Source organism: Cyprinus carpio, chromosome B4 (genome assembly GCF_018340385.1).
Source record: "Cyprinus carpio isolate SPL01 chromosome B4, ASM1834038v1, whole genome shotgun sequence".
NCBI lineage: Eukaryota > Metazoa > Chordata > Actinopteri > Cypriniformes > Cyprinidae > Cyprinus > Cyprinus carpio.
The window spans coordinates 3,087,692-3,102,768 of NC_056600.1; the positions used below are offsets into that span (position 1 = coordinate 3,087,692).

A 15,077-nucleotide genomic window follows, 5' to 3' on the forward strand; every position below is an offset into this window, starting at 1 on the left:
TCTCACACTTCTGAAGCTATTTTTGCCATCAGATATAATAAATACAAACACAAAAATAAAATAGTACACCATATCAAAAAAAAAATGTATGAACAAAAAAAAAAATGTATGAACAAAAATAGTGATGCATGCTTTTGCAATCACCACTAATATTTCAGGCACACTGGTGAAGATCAAATTCTCACACACACTAGATATTTTCATAGGTTTCAATATTTGTGACAACTTGCCCCATGCTCATCAAACCCCCCCCACCCCCCACCCCCGTACAATAACACTGGTGCAATTCCTGCATTCATGTTATTTATTTATTTTTTGTGACTAAGACCTTCACGTATCTGCCAACATTTAAAAAATATTAAAGAATTGAAAAAATAAAAAGACTATCCACATAAATACTATGAAAACATGCCCTGCTCTTCTTTACAAATGTATTTCCTTTATATAGCTGCATGCAAAATCATGATCAAACCACTGACGGATCATCACGGTGCTATGCTGATTAGCAAACACAAAAATGCAAATGTGTTTTCACACTTTAATAAAGCCTCACAAGAAAAGGAGCAGAAAGGTGATTTGAGAGTAAAGGGGAGCATTTCATAACCACAGCGACCTTTCCACAGCTGTATTTCATACATATTTAATAACAATTCCCCAAAGCCACTAAAAACCAGGACCGAAGACCCGGTAAATCCACAAGACGTATAGAGCGGGACAGCTGTGTGTGACAGATAGAGTGTGACAGAGACCCTTCTTCTCCAGGTCCAAATTGACTTTTATTGATTTTTTTTTCTTTTCTGCAGACTTCAGACACTCATGATGACATCATGTGAACCGGGGGCAGAAAGTGAACATGATAAAAGCGTGCATTTTCTTGCCTTGAAACACAAAGATACTAGCAGGTGCACAAACGACTTTCCTTCAGCCACTTTTTTTTTTTTTTTTTTTTTACCATGACAATACATAGTGACCACATCTGTCAAGTTACATAGAGAACAAAAAGCACAGTAAAAGCAGACCATACAAGCTTCAGAAGATATGGACTTTGGCACAAAGGCACTACAGACTTTTTTATTTGTTGTTCTGCTTTTGGAACTTTATTTTAAAATTAATTTTGAAGGTCAGAAAAAAAAAAGACTGTAAATCTTAAATACTGCACAAAGATACTAGTTTTATGTTCCTCTAAGGAAACAAAAGTATATGTTTTTAGAATTACATGAGAGTGAATAAATAATTACAAATCATTTAAAGGGGTCATATGATGCGGTTTCAATTTTTCTTTCTCTTTGGAGTGTTACAAGCTCTTGGTGCATAAAGAAGATCTGTAAAGTTGCAAAGACTAAAGTCTCAAATCCAAAGAGATATTCTTTATCAAAGTTAAGACTCTGCCATGCCCCCCTAAAACGGCTCATTCAAACACACCCCAAATCTCTACGTCACTATGTGGAAATATTTGCGTAATGCCGCCCAAATGTTCACGCAAAGAAAGAAGGCGTGGTTTCAGTAACCGCTGTTAGTGTTGAAGCAGTCATGTCAGAGAGATGCTGTGTGTATCAAGACGAAAGCAAAAGCACTTTATTTGGCTTTCCGAAAGTAGATGCATTTAGGAACGCATTTTATGAACAACCGTTTCGTGAACCTAGAAGAGGAGTTAATTCTGACTTTACTACGACAATCTGGTGCTTCTGAATCAGCTACTGGAAGTATGTTTTGTTATTAGTTTAAGTATTTGCTATTGACTGTTCAAATGCGGAGTTTTGCACGTTGTGTGTGTGTTTGTGTGTGTGTGTGTGTGTGTGTGTGTGTGTGTGTGTGAGAGAGAGAGAGAGAGACAGCACACAGAGGAGTCAGCTGTCTTAACCGTCCGTGGCTTGTGTACTACAAACACATACGAGCTTCATGTCCCCCTTTCCGGCTTGAACTGATGGTAAAACTAAGGACATTATTAACTGTCTTTACATTTATTTTGGATTCTGGAAAGAGTGCTTGCGGTGTCCGCCGGCCAATCACAATGCACTGGGTCAGTTGGCCAATCAGAGCAGACTGCACTTGTCAGAAGGAGGGGCTTTGTAGAAAACAACGAGTTTGAGAGAGGCGGGGCATAGAGGACCTACAATAATGTACAGTATTTGAAAAAATAGTGCATTTTTTAAATATTAAAGCATGTCAACATATTCTGTTACACCAAATACACAAAATAATGATCTTTAAAAAAGCATCATATGACCACTTTAAGAGATATAATAGGTCATGCTAAATACACTCTTAAAAGACTTTTGAAAGACAAATTTAAATGTCTTTTATTTTTGGTAATTTTTTTATTCAAAAATGTATTTATTTATTATTCTTTTTAGATGTTAAAATATTTTGGAAATCTATATTTTCATTTTATTTTTTTTATTTTTGGATGTGATAATCTAAAATCAATATTGAAATACATCTATTCCACCAGAATAATTTTCTTTTTGTTTGTGTGCATTTCCTTTTTTTCTTTTTTTTTCCCATGCTGGGTGTACTACAGAATCTGTCTTGACTGCAAACAATTGTGAAGTCAGGGTTGTCTCCATCTAGCCAATAAACATGGAAATCATGCCTCTGATCGAAGGCGCACAGTGTTTATAAAGCAGGACAACGAAGAAATAATAGTTCTGCAGAATGTCTCTGTTGGAATATCCAGGGATAGACAGATATGAGATGACAGAAGCAGATATAAAAGTAATAAAATAACCTGCAAGCGGGCGAGCTGAGCTGTCCGTGCCACAATCTTATTGTAAGGGTCAACAATTTTGGTCCTTATCCTGAAAAAGGAAGGAAAGTGAAATAAGAAATGCATAAATAAAATACTCTTTCAATTTATAGCACAAATAGCACATTTTCTGATATCGATTAACCATGCATGCGACCACCACTTTTTTTAAAAACATGGAGCATTTCACTGCCTTCAGTGGAGTCATTTACCTGTCCACAGCACTCTGGAGAGCTGCAATTCTGGTCTGCATCATTTGTAAGACACCTAGAAGCAAAAACACCCATAATTTCCATGCTCAGAAGAATGAGCTGAAGTACAGCCACTGTGCAAGAATTTAAGATGTGACACGGGATCCTCCTGGTGGACAGCTGCTAAACTGCACGTACATTCAATTCCACTCACATTCATTTGTTTAGCTTTTCACAATAAATATCTTTTCAAAGCAGCTTCACAGAAAACGCACTTTTCTACATTACACTTAAATGTGTCAAAGTAATGTCCGTGCATACAAATCACGCAGCTGGTAAACGTCACATAATCATTTAAGCAAAAACAATGAATGCATTAAAGCCTTGATTACATGTTGTGATCATTATGATCACAATATAAAGAAAATCTGGCAGTTGTGTATGTTGATTTAAAGATGGCATCATCTGATATCATTCAAATTCATCAGAGTGATTTAATGTTCATTTTTAATGTTATTAATTTTCTTAGATTATAATACTGAGACAACTACAGGCAAGTCATAGATTATATTCCCCTGAAAACTATTTGTAAATGTACTAGAAGGGGGGAAAGTTGCACACTGCATCTTCTATATATATACACGTCATCTCAGTATACTTCAAATGTCATTTTTTTACATGCTTGTGAAATTTCCTACAACTTCAAATGAGTTATCATGCAGATAAAATGGATTTGAAACTAATATTATTAGATCACATAACAAACTCAATGCAACTGATGATTGTGATCTGAAATTGTAAAGCGGATAGTGAAGTATTACCTTCAAGAGATTCGATCCCTGTTGCCTGAGCTAGCAGATCCTCATGTCTAGCCACAACCTGAGATCAAAATCAAAACAAAATATCGGCATGCAATTTACAATTGGTAGTTTTTTAAACGTTCATGTAGTTTCCAGTGCTTAGAGATGATCTGTAAAGCATTAGGTCGCTTTCTAAGTTCCTGTGCATGATGCTAGCACGGATCTGCACTGAAAGCTGTTCATGCGGACAGGTGTTTTTCTCACCTGGCAGTGCAGCTCTCTGTCCAGCTGACTGATGCCCTCTGCCAGTTTTGCCAGCTGCTCTGCAATGACAGCATGATGAATGGCTTGAGCTGTGTATGTCTTCACATCGAAACCCTCTTTAAGGAAATCAGCATAGCACTCTGGAAGGAAAGGGATCAGGATTTGTTAAACGCGTAACAGGAGAAAGCATTACCTGGAGATCCGGCTACATTACAACACACAGAGTATGCGTGTTACTGTGCTATTACTGCAGGTAAAGGCACCGCTCGAGAGGATTAATCAGCCTGATTAACGTACAAACACATGCACATATACACTTCAAAAAGAGAAATCCTATTAAAGCTAGATTTACCATCTTTCAGCAGTGAATCCGCTGTTGATTCCTGACTTGCCTCCATCATTGCCACTTCATCAGTGAGTGACGTACAATTCCTGCGTCACAACGTGAATGGAGCGCAACGGCGATTGGTCAGGAATATTAATTAGTTTTACTGACGTCACATCATTATTGATTCGCGAACGGATATAGTTTTAGCTAATGTTAATTTAGCTAATCTTAGAAGGTTTTTTCTCGTGTATTCTGTTCAGTTATGTAAACGATCTATTACTTTATCAATGTAAATAAATGCGAATTTCGTTTCTTGTGGACACGTGGTCAACGGTTAAACACGCCCACCAACACAAACAGGAAGTGATACGCTACAACGCGTGTGAATCTCACGAAGCCGGGTGTTTTATTCTAATGTTTACTATTCAGAACTTTAACGAAATGCACGCGTCCTGCTTGTAATAAAAATGAAATACGTTTTAATATTGAGTATTTGAACCGCACGTGTTCCCAATGACTTCTTAGGACTGTAAGCTGCGGAGATAAATCCCAGTGGACAGTGGGAATCTCATGGATCTGTTTAACAGGGGAAGGCCAGTCAGAGTGTGTGCACCCATGGTCCGCTACTCGAAGTGAGAGACACTGAATCTGAGCTGAGTCCTGTGATGTATGTGTTGCCCTGATACGAGTGTTTTTCCTGATTTTTCAGGTTGGCTTTCAGGTGTTTGGTGAGGAAATATGACTGTGATGTGTGTTTCACCCCAATGATCATTGCAGCTGATTTCATGCGCTCTGCAAAAGCTAGAGACAGTGAATTCACCACCAATAAGAGTAAGCCTTGTCTTCTAGCTGTCCTCTTAAGCCGGTGGTTTTCAACTAACTTTACTTACTTTTACACACACCATTAAAAAAAACACTCACTATTAAATAAATTAATTCATCATGCAAAAGTGAACAGAACATTGCCATCACTCATGAAGGTGTAGGCAACCTTTTACTTTTCATTGAATCGCTTGCACATCTTTCTGCTCAGTAATTAGAAATCTTCTTAGCTGACAGACCCTTGATCGTCCAGTTTGCTGCAAAGGATGCACATACCCTGGCCGAAGCGGCGTGTGTGGTTTCTCCTTTCTCAGATGGGGTGGACTTGAACTGCGGCTGTCCACAAAGGTAATGCTGATACTCAGAGTGTTTAAAAAATGTGTGCACATATTTACCCTGAATGACTGTTGACTCAAGGTTTTTAAAGCAGTGTATTAAACATGGCATGTCAAACAATTTCTGTGCAGTGCCAGATGTAATCTGCTGAATGTTTTGTGCATTTTTCAGTCTGAATTTAATGCAAAATGTGGATTTAACTGTTAAATTTGGTACTAAACTTAAATTGAATAAATTTGCTCAAAATAATTAATAAACAAATGCAGTAGGAGTGAAAAAATGTGGTTTAATTCTATTGAAGTTTGAACATTTTCTGCACAGATTGCATTTGTAGCATCCGCATATTTCTCTGTTTTTCGTCGCAGGTGGGCCGTGTCTGAAGGCTATGGTGCGTGTCTGATTAACAAACCCGAGCTGGTGAAAGACATGGTCCGTCATGTCCGAAACCAAATCGACAATCCCAACTATGCGGTATCCATTAAAATAAGGTGAGCATATGATTTCCTGACTTTAAAATGTGCTTTCAGGATCGCAGTGCAATTACAAGTGAAGACAAAGTGATACAACATTACGTTTTTTTGTTAGAAAACACACATATATATATATATATATATATATATATATATAGTTACGACCCTCTTAAAAATGGTCTAGGGGTAAAAGGAGTAACATTCAATTTTTGTGGTAAAAACTGTAAAACTGAAGGAGGCAGCAAGATACAATGCAGAGACACACCATTGCAAACAAATGTGATTTATTGTACAAAGTGAAAATCCAAATAACTACCAAAATATTTATAAGAAATATATATATATCATTAAAGAGACAACCAATATGTACAAATATTTACAACTCAGAAAACAAAACAAAAAAGAACAATACGAAATCAACCCAAGAGAAAGAGGACGCTAGTGACGCCAAAAGAAAGAAGAAACAAAAACAAACACTTCTAACTTTGTTTAAATCTAACCTAACTAAAGAAAAGAAAGCAATCTTCAGCGCCAAGCGCCATATACTTTCCCTATCCTCAACTAATAAAAACCAAACATACAGGGGGTGGCGTTCACCTCTTACCTAGGGTGTCTAAACCGATCGAGTTACCTAAATGTTGCACAATGGAAGTCGCACGACATCTTTCCTATCCACCTTCCTCTTGGGTAAAGAGGAAACGTCCTAGAGCCTAAGCTCAGCAAAGCAACGCCATCCCAAGTCACAAAGTGACTAAAACAAACAAAATAGCAAATCAAGAAAAAGGTAAGGTTCAAAAGAAAAATGGCAAAAACAAACAAATTGAAATTTGACATAAAGAAACAAAATCAACACCAAGAAACAAGTAACATGACAGCAAAACCCAGGAAGCAAAAGAAGTCCTTGTTCACTTCCTTGCATGTCCTTTTATCTGCCGGTGGAAACTTTACTGGCACTGGATAGGTCGGTGTCACATTGATTAATGATGACTGACAGCTTCCAGAGCCAATCAGCAGACAAGGGAGGCGACCTAAGAGATTGACAGTTAACAAGGAGAGAGAGAGAGAGAGAGAGAGAGAGAGAGAGAGAGAGAGCGAGAGCGAGAGCGAACACAGGCACATTTATGGACGTAACATATATATATACAGAAAGTGTGTAATTTAATTTGAAAGTTGTTGAAATTGTTGGACAATTGGACTATCAATAAATGAATGTAAATAAAATAACTGTGTTTTAAACAATGTTTAAAGATGTTGTCACAGAATATTACTATATATACTCTATAACAGCTGTTTATATAAAGTTGGTTATTAAAGTATGTCCAACTTTATTTGCATACTGCATATGTACAGTATACTCTCATGAAGCTATACTGTTTACAAAAAATGAACTAAATTATTGTCCAACTCTTAATATAAAGTTGGATATAAATAAAAGGATGGAAATAAAAAGTATGTCCATTTGTACAGTATATTTACCAATATTCATGATAAGTATTTATCATTTTATTCATATTAATGATATATCTGTTATTATATTATTGTGTTTCTGCTCCCTGTGTAATTATCACCAGTATACATGTTTGCAATTTTTTTGTAATGCTTGTTATCTTAAGTGCAGTACATTTCAGTGGATGTCAATATTCGTGATTGTTTATAGTGTTTCAATTGTTTTTTTATATCCAACTTAATTCAATAACACTACTATATTCTTTAAAGCTGCTTTGAAATATGCATATGTGTGTGTGTGTGTGTGTGTGTGTGTGTGTGTATATATATAAACATTATGATATTCTGTAAAGCTGCTTTGAAATATGTATAGTGAAAAGCACTATATATAAAAGTGAGTTGTCCTCAGAATTCACAAGGATCTCAGGAAGACGGTGGATCTCTGTCAGAAGGTGGAGGCAGCAGGAGTCTCCTGGATCACGGTTCACGGTCGTACAGCCGACGAGAGACACCAGCCTGTTCACTACAACGCCATCAAGACCATCAAGGACAGTCTTTCCATCCCGGTTATCGCTAACGGTGACATCAAGAGCATGCAGGACGTGGAGGCTGTCTACGAGCTCACAGGGGTGGACGGTGTGTGTCGTTTAATTAGCATCTGGTTTCATGTCTCTTCTTGTTTCAGCTGATTTTGTGTCTGATATTTGTGGACTTCTGCAGGTGTTATGGCTGCTCGGGGATTGCTGGCCAATCCTGCCATGTTTGCCGGGTACGAGGAGACCCCGCTGCAGTGCGTGTGGGACTGGCTGGACATCGCTGTGGAACACGGGACCCCGTTCACCTGTTTCCACCATCACCTGATTTACATGCTGGAGCGCATCAGCTCTCAGCCCGAGAGGAGGGTGTTCAATAGTTTATCCAGTACGTCTGCCGTCGTTGACTTCCTTCACAGTACGTACGGCTCCATGTAGGTGTTTTTTAATGAATGCATTGTTTTATAAGTTTTAATAAAGGCACAAATAAAAAAAAAAACATCTGAATATATATGCTGTTTGAATTGAAATGAATTCATTCAAAAATAAATGTTAAATAGTTTCTTATAAGGGTCAAATCATGCATTTCTAAATCATTTTGTATTTATTTAATTTTTTTTGTTTTTGTCATTTCTTCACCTCTCATTTGTTCACCTCTTTCACCTAATATATTTACTTGAAGCACTCCTGAGATTTTAAAATAAATATTTTAATAACTAACTTATCACATTTGCATGTTCATATGATCACATGGCGTGCAGGTAAACAAATACAATATTTAATTTTTTAGTAAGTGTTTTATTTGATCAATGATATTTTCAAATTATTTATTTTAAGTTTACATTTTCATGATTTAATAATTATTAGCTTTAATAAATATTAGCTTTTCATTAAACTCATATACCCCCTGATTTTTCTTTACATACACAATTTTTCAAAACAACAAAATAAATTAATTTTAAATTCACTTCATGTTGTTAATAGCAACGAATGAAATATATTTTCTTTCTCTTTGTATTTTTGTATTAATATGGCAAAAGATATTTAAATTAATGTCATAAACGAGTTCGGTCAAAAGCAATCTAAAAGTAATCAAAAAGTTTTTGATTTTATTTATATATATATATATATGATGAAAACAGCCTGTTTTTATGTCTGTGTTAATGCTCTTTTTGGACGTGAAATAGTAGCAGCGCTTGATGGCTCCAACCCAAATCAAACAAAAACTTTTACATTTAGTCTGCATTCATGGATCTGTTGAAGGTGTTTGGCTGGTAGCTCAGTGGTGAAGCACATGCTTCTAAAACTAGATCTGAGTAGTGGTTGTTGGTTCAAGTCCTGGGTCGGATGTGTTATTTAGATAAAATATTTATTTCATATTGCTTATCATTTTCCAAAGTGAATCATTTCCTCCTGCTCCATAGAGCTGTGTTTAATAAGACACTGTATGCAATTGCACGGCAGTGTGGTTCTCCCTCAGTCTGAGTCTCACTTCCTCGGTTGTTTGACAACATAACGCTTGATGACAGTCATAACAACATCACGCTAAACTCCTGCAGATCATTTGCTTGTAAAAGCTCTAAATAAATAGCAAACGGCACATATTTCAGCTCAGCTGCAAACGAAGCCAACACACTGTGGGATAAAATGCTCGAATTTTAATTAAAAACATTTGATGCGAAGATATTTAATTTAAAGCAAACCACTGTTCAAATAAGTTGTTATGCACTTTTGTGGTGATTTTGCAAAATTGTATAAGCTTAAATCAAATTTAATAGCATTAATGCACTATGCTTCTCCAAGAGGGTGAGATCAGAAGAACATACCCACAATGCATTGCAATGTGAACAGCCCATCAAAACTAATCATGAGCTTTATTTCATATTTTCTAATGTTCTTTTTTTAAAACAGTAGCTATAAAGTTATTTACCAAAAAGACAAATGATCTGAAACATGTGCCCATCTATGGTGAAAAAATAAAAAAATTGATTCTGTGAATGACACCACAGCAAATCGAGTCTGATGACTTAAAAAAATTTATCCTCTTAATAACACCACAGCAAATCAAGTCTGATGACTTTAAACCTGTTCTCTTCTTCATTTCTGTGAAGTACACCACTGCAAATACATTTTAGTTTGAAGAGACTTAATTTGCCATGATTGTTTTAAATACAATATTACTAGTGTTACACACAAAACAAGTAACTACAAAAATTGCATTGAAAAAAGGATTTGAGTAATGAATAAAAATATGATTAAGAAATATTAAATATAATAAAGTCTCTTTTTTTGTGAATTTCAGTGCTGAAAATCGACTTAAATTTAAGTATTTTATTGGAATGCCTGTTTACATACAGTATTGCCAAAGCATTACACACAAAATGAGTATTAAAAAAAAATAAATAAAACATATATAGTTATGCTAAAAATATTCTAATTCTAATGAACTTAAACAGGTTGCGCCCTCCTGTGGTGATTTACGTGAATTACAGTGCTACAAATTGAGTCTATTATTTATTTGTATTTTTTTTGTTATTTATTATTTATATTAATGCTTTATTGTCAACCACTAATATGTAGGATGCCATCTCCCACTGTATAACAACATCACATGCATCGACAAGAAGGAACGAGGAAAAAGAGGGAGAAAAAGGAGAAGGGGGACATAATAAGCATCAGTTTACAGACAAATATATAACATACATAACACACACATACAAAAAAAAAAAAAATCTATTCAACTTAACTTATCAAACAAAAAAAAATGGGTAACTTAACTTAAGCAATTCTCTGTTTCTAAATGCTTTAGATGCATCTGAGAGCATTGTTATTATAATTACCCCATGCATGATTGTTCTGTTCTGTTTAAAATACACGCTTTCAAGCTGTTTTTTATATTAACTGTTGGTTTTATTTATTATTTGCTCGTCTGTGTAATTTAACAATCGCATGATTGCAATCATAGCATTTAAATATTTTCTTGTGAAAAACATTTTATTCGGTTAGTTGCGTTTTCACTTTTGTCTGTGACGTGGTGAACGTTCCTTCGCACGCGCGGTGTAATGACGTCACTCGCGTGAGACGGCAGTGCGGCGCCTACTCTCGTCTAGCGTGGGTTAGTTTAGTTTTCCCGACTTGTGTGGTTCGTCCGACATTTCTCCGGAGGGTTTCTTCATTCGCAGGTGAGACGTAAACACACCGCTTTTCTGGCTCCGCGGGTGGCGTCGTAATTTCTAGTTTATCTACGTTTGAGTTTGGTGTGTGCTTTCTGTATGTTCGCTTCCTGTTTGATCACATCTCTTCCTGTAAGCTGTTCATTTACATTTAACATTCAATATAATTCAACTGTTATGCATTTTTACTACATGAACGTGGTTATATGAATCTGATAATTGCACAATACTTCTTCTAAATACTGTTATTATATGTTGTGTGTGGGAAAAACATGATAAATATGCTTTCTGTTAACAAACATTGTATCAAAGTGTGAAGATGCGGTTGAAATGTCATTGAACAAGACCTTTGATCCAGGCGTAATGCCATAAATAGATTATCTGAGAGCTTTGATTAGTAAGGCATTATGAATGAGTTTTTTTCAAACTGGTTGCCTTTTTTTTAAATTCAAACTTATAAAATAAATGAACAAATTTATAAAATTCACAAACACACTCTCTTTTTCACAGAGCTGATAGAAGATGACGTTGCAGTGGACTGCGGTTGCATCTTTCTTGTACGTGGAGATTGGTGTTCTCCTGGTCTTTTGTCTGCCTTTCATCTCCGCTCAAAGGTAAACGTTTCCTTGTAATTCACTTGTGTTCGCTGTTGTCCGCGTGCTCTTACTGACGTCTGTGTTTGCAGGTGGCAGAGTATTTTCAAATGGAGCATCTGGAACCGTCTTTCTCAGTTCTGGAACAAGGGCTTTCTCACCATGATAATAATCCTCATTGTTCTCTTTCTTGGTATGGAGTTTTCTAGTTTTATTGCCTTGTCTTAAAGGAATAGTTCACCCAAAATTGAAAATTTGCTGATGATTTACTCACCCTCAGGCTATCCAAGATGTAGATGAGTTTGTTTCTTCATCAGATTTGGAGAAATGTAGCATTCTTTTATCACTTGCTCACCAATGGATGCTCTGCAGTGAATGGGTGCCGTCAGAATGAGAGTCCAAACAGCTGATTAAAACATCACAATAATCCACACCACTCTATCAATTAACATCTTGTGACGAGAAAAGCTGCGTGTTTGTAAGAAACAAATCCATCAAGACTTTTGTTTTCACTTGTAAACGAAGCTTGATCTGTGCAGATTTCTCTCCTGATTCAGATGAGATGACTTTTTCACGGGAGAAAGCAATGCTATGGATAGAGAACTTCATTCGAAAACGATAGTTTGAAGTTAAAAACCTCTCTACGATGGATTTGTTTCTTACAAACACGCAGCTTTTGGCTTCTTAAGACATTAACTGATGTTCTGGAGTGGTGAGGATTATTGTGATGTTTTTATCAGCTCTCATTCTGACGGCACCCATTCACTGCAGAGCATCCATTGCTGAGACACTGATGCAATGCTGCATTTCTCCAAATCTGATGATGAAACAAACACATCTACATCTTGGATGGTCTGAGGGTGAGTCAATTTAGATTGGAAATGACCCAAATTTGTGTTGTAACCCGCTGCAGACGCCCTGCGGGAGGTGAGGAAGTACTCAAATACCGACCGGAGCAAAGACGCCAAACTGCAACCCAACATGTTTGACCACATGCACATGAAGCTCTTCCGAGCCCAGAGGAACCTCTACATCTCCGGCTTCTCGCTCTTCCTGTGGCTGTACGCATTGATCTTCATCAGTGACATCACCCGCTGGCAGTGTGTCTTGTGATACTGAACTCTGGTGCTGTTTTCTCACAGTGTCATGAGGAGAGTCATCACTCTGATTAACCAGTTGGCCACGGCCGTGGGCACCAGCGCCGCTCTGCAGACTCAGGCTGAGAGCGCCAACAAAGCTGCCAAGAAGTACATGGAGGACAATGAGACGCTCAAACAGGTTAATAGCCTTAAAAAGCTGGAATCCCATGGAACCTGCACCATATTTCATACTGAAATCAGAACGCCGATCTATAGAAATAATATTTTCAATTAAGAATTTACCTGTGATCAAAATAATGCAAAAACAGTTTTACTTCAGTGAAACCTGCAACACATTTCACCCCAAAATTAAGGAACAGATTTATCGAAATTACATTTTCAATTAATAATGTTATTTTCATGAAGATAACGCAAAAACGTTTGTACTTCAATGAAACCTGCACTAAATTTCACCTCAAAATCAAAAGACAGAAATAACAAATAATGCATTTAATTATGAATATAATGCAAAACGTTTTCATATTATAATTTTTTATTCTTTTGGAGTGAAATATGACCTGGACATTTCACTCTATAATGATTAAGTTATCCAAGTGATAAACATGGATGAGAAGGAATAAAATAAATATTTTCAATTTAATTGTCAAATAATTTTTACGTCAATGAAACGTGCACCACATATAACCCAAAAATCAAAAGACAGAAATAAATAAAAACATTTTCAATGAAATGTCATGAAAATAATGCTAAACAGTTTTGCAAAAAAAAAAAAAAAAGATTTTGGGGTAAAATGGAACTTGATAAATATAAATATTATCAAATTATCAAAGTTATAATCCTGGTTGAGGAGGAATAGAATGAATTACTGTAGCGTTTGAGGAACTGGTGTGCTTAAAGTCTCTTCAGTAATAGAAGAACAAACTGTTGTCATCCTCAGGCACTTACAGACAGTAAAGGAGAAGGAGGGAAGAGACAAGATCCAGAAGAGAACAAACTGCTGAAGAGAGAGATGCAGAGACTGACGGAGGAGCTCAAGAGCAGCACAGATGGTGAGCACAGGCCACACAGACACTCCACACTCATTCTGCTAAACAAATTACAAACAAATGATCCACGTCTGTTTGCTTTTCTGCAGCTCTGGAAAAGTCAAACTCAGATTTGGACGCCATGAAGAAACAAACCGAAGGACTGACCAAAGAATATGACCGTCTCCTTCAAGAGCACCAGCAGCTTCAGGTAACACTCACCTGAATTTCAGACCAACCGTATGATATTATACATGTGCTTAGAAAGTAGAAGTTATTATCGTTAATTAAATAAATAAAAATAACTTTCCTTTAAAGCTGAAGTACTAAAACAACTCAAACTAACTATAAACAAAACAAAAAAAAAAAAAAAAAAAAACACAGTATAAATAATTAAAATCATATTAACTGCATGCAAATTAAGGTGAAAACAGAAAATGTAACTAAATATAACTAAATATTTCGAAATATTTAAATATAACTAACAATTAAATTAAAACTATATCGACATATTTACAAAAAAAGACCAAAAAAATTTAAACGACAATACAACTTTCCTTAAAAAACACACTTTTAAAGTGCTAAACAATTAACATTACAATAATAAACATTAAAAAGTATAAATAAATTTTATGAACTGTAATATAAAAAAAATATATTTTATCTCAGTGATACTAAAATAACAATCTATATTGTTTTGCATGTTTTAAACTAATACTGACTACCATGGTTCAAATAATCCCATCAAAATGTAAAAAGATTAGTAATTTATGAAATCTAGCAGATAGAAATCAAACAAATACAACTAGTAATTTTAATTAATCTTAATAAATTACACTTATACCATAAATGCTAATTAACATTTCGACAAAATTAGTAAAAAGAGGTGATTTGTTACAGATAAACAGTAAGGAATATAATGTGACCGAGAACAATACAAAATCACAAATTACATAAGAATCGCTTTTTTCTTGTTTTGTCTGTTTTTTTAGAATCAGCTGAACAGTGGAGACAAAAAGGACAACTAAGCAAGTGGACACAGTGGAAACCTGTACGTTATTGCACGATAATCACGCTCATGCTCAGTTCCTCCCACATGCACTCACCTGGTCACATTACAAGCAAACTGTTAGGAGTTCTCAGTTCATGACATCACATCCTGTCAGGTTTCCTGCTCGCCACACATCTGATATAGTTTTCACAGTTTTCTGGTTTTGATGTTGAAGCGGTGCAGCGCTGTATTTTGAGAT

The 15,077-nt window shown here is 35.9% G+C and overlaps 2 protein-coding genes across 2 annotated transcripts in view; one reads left to right on the plus strand and one right to left on the minus strand.

Annotated features, from left to right (window-relative positions):
* The window catches only part of cog5 (component of oligomeric golgi complex 5), a 72,600-nt gene extending 68,129 nt beyond the window's left edge, over positions 1 to 4,471 (minus strand). Inside the window, exons 1-5 of the mRNA XM_019100486.2 lie at positions 4,354 to 4,471; positions 4,002 to 4,141; positions 3,759 to 3,816; positions 2,959 to 3,013; positions 2,729 to 2,798 (exon numbers count right to left, since the gene is read on the minus strand). Of these exons, the coding sequence (XP_018956031.2) occupies positions 2,729 to 2,798; positions 2,959 to 3,013; positions 3,759 to 3,816; positions 4,002 to 4,141; positions 4,354 to 4,402 (372 nt within the window). The 5' untranslated portion in view covers positions 4,403 to 4,471. The remainder of the gene's footprint in view (positions 1 to 2,728; positions 2,799 to 2,958; positions 3,014 to 3,758; positions 3,817 to 4,001; positions 4,142 to 4,353) is intronic.
* A 202-nt stretch (positions 4,472 to 4,673) lies between these two features.
* LOC109086002 (B-cell receptor-associated protein 29-like) lies at positions 4,674 to 14,876 on the plus strand. Its single transcript, XM_042721627.1, is given in 12 exon segments — positions 4,674 to 4,961; positions 5,039 to 5,160; positions 5,382 to 5,499; positions 5,853 to 5,975; positions 7,813 to 8,043; positions 11,622 to 11,723; positions 11,795 to 11,895; positions 12,616 to 12,763; positions 12,845 to 12,980; positions 13,740 to 13,851; positions 13,938 to 14,038; positions 14,820 to 14,876. Coding segments are annotated over 12 exon segments (1,392 nt in total). The 5' UTR covers positions 4,674 to 4,899; the 3' UTR covers positions 14,856 to 14,876.
* The last annotated feature ends 201 nt before the right edge of the window (positions 14,877 to 15,077 follow it).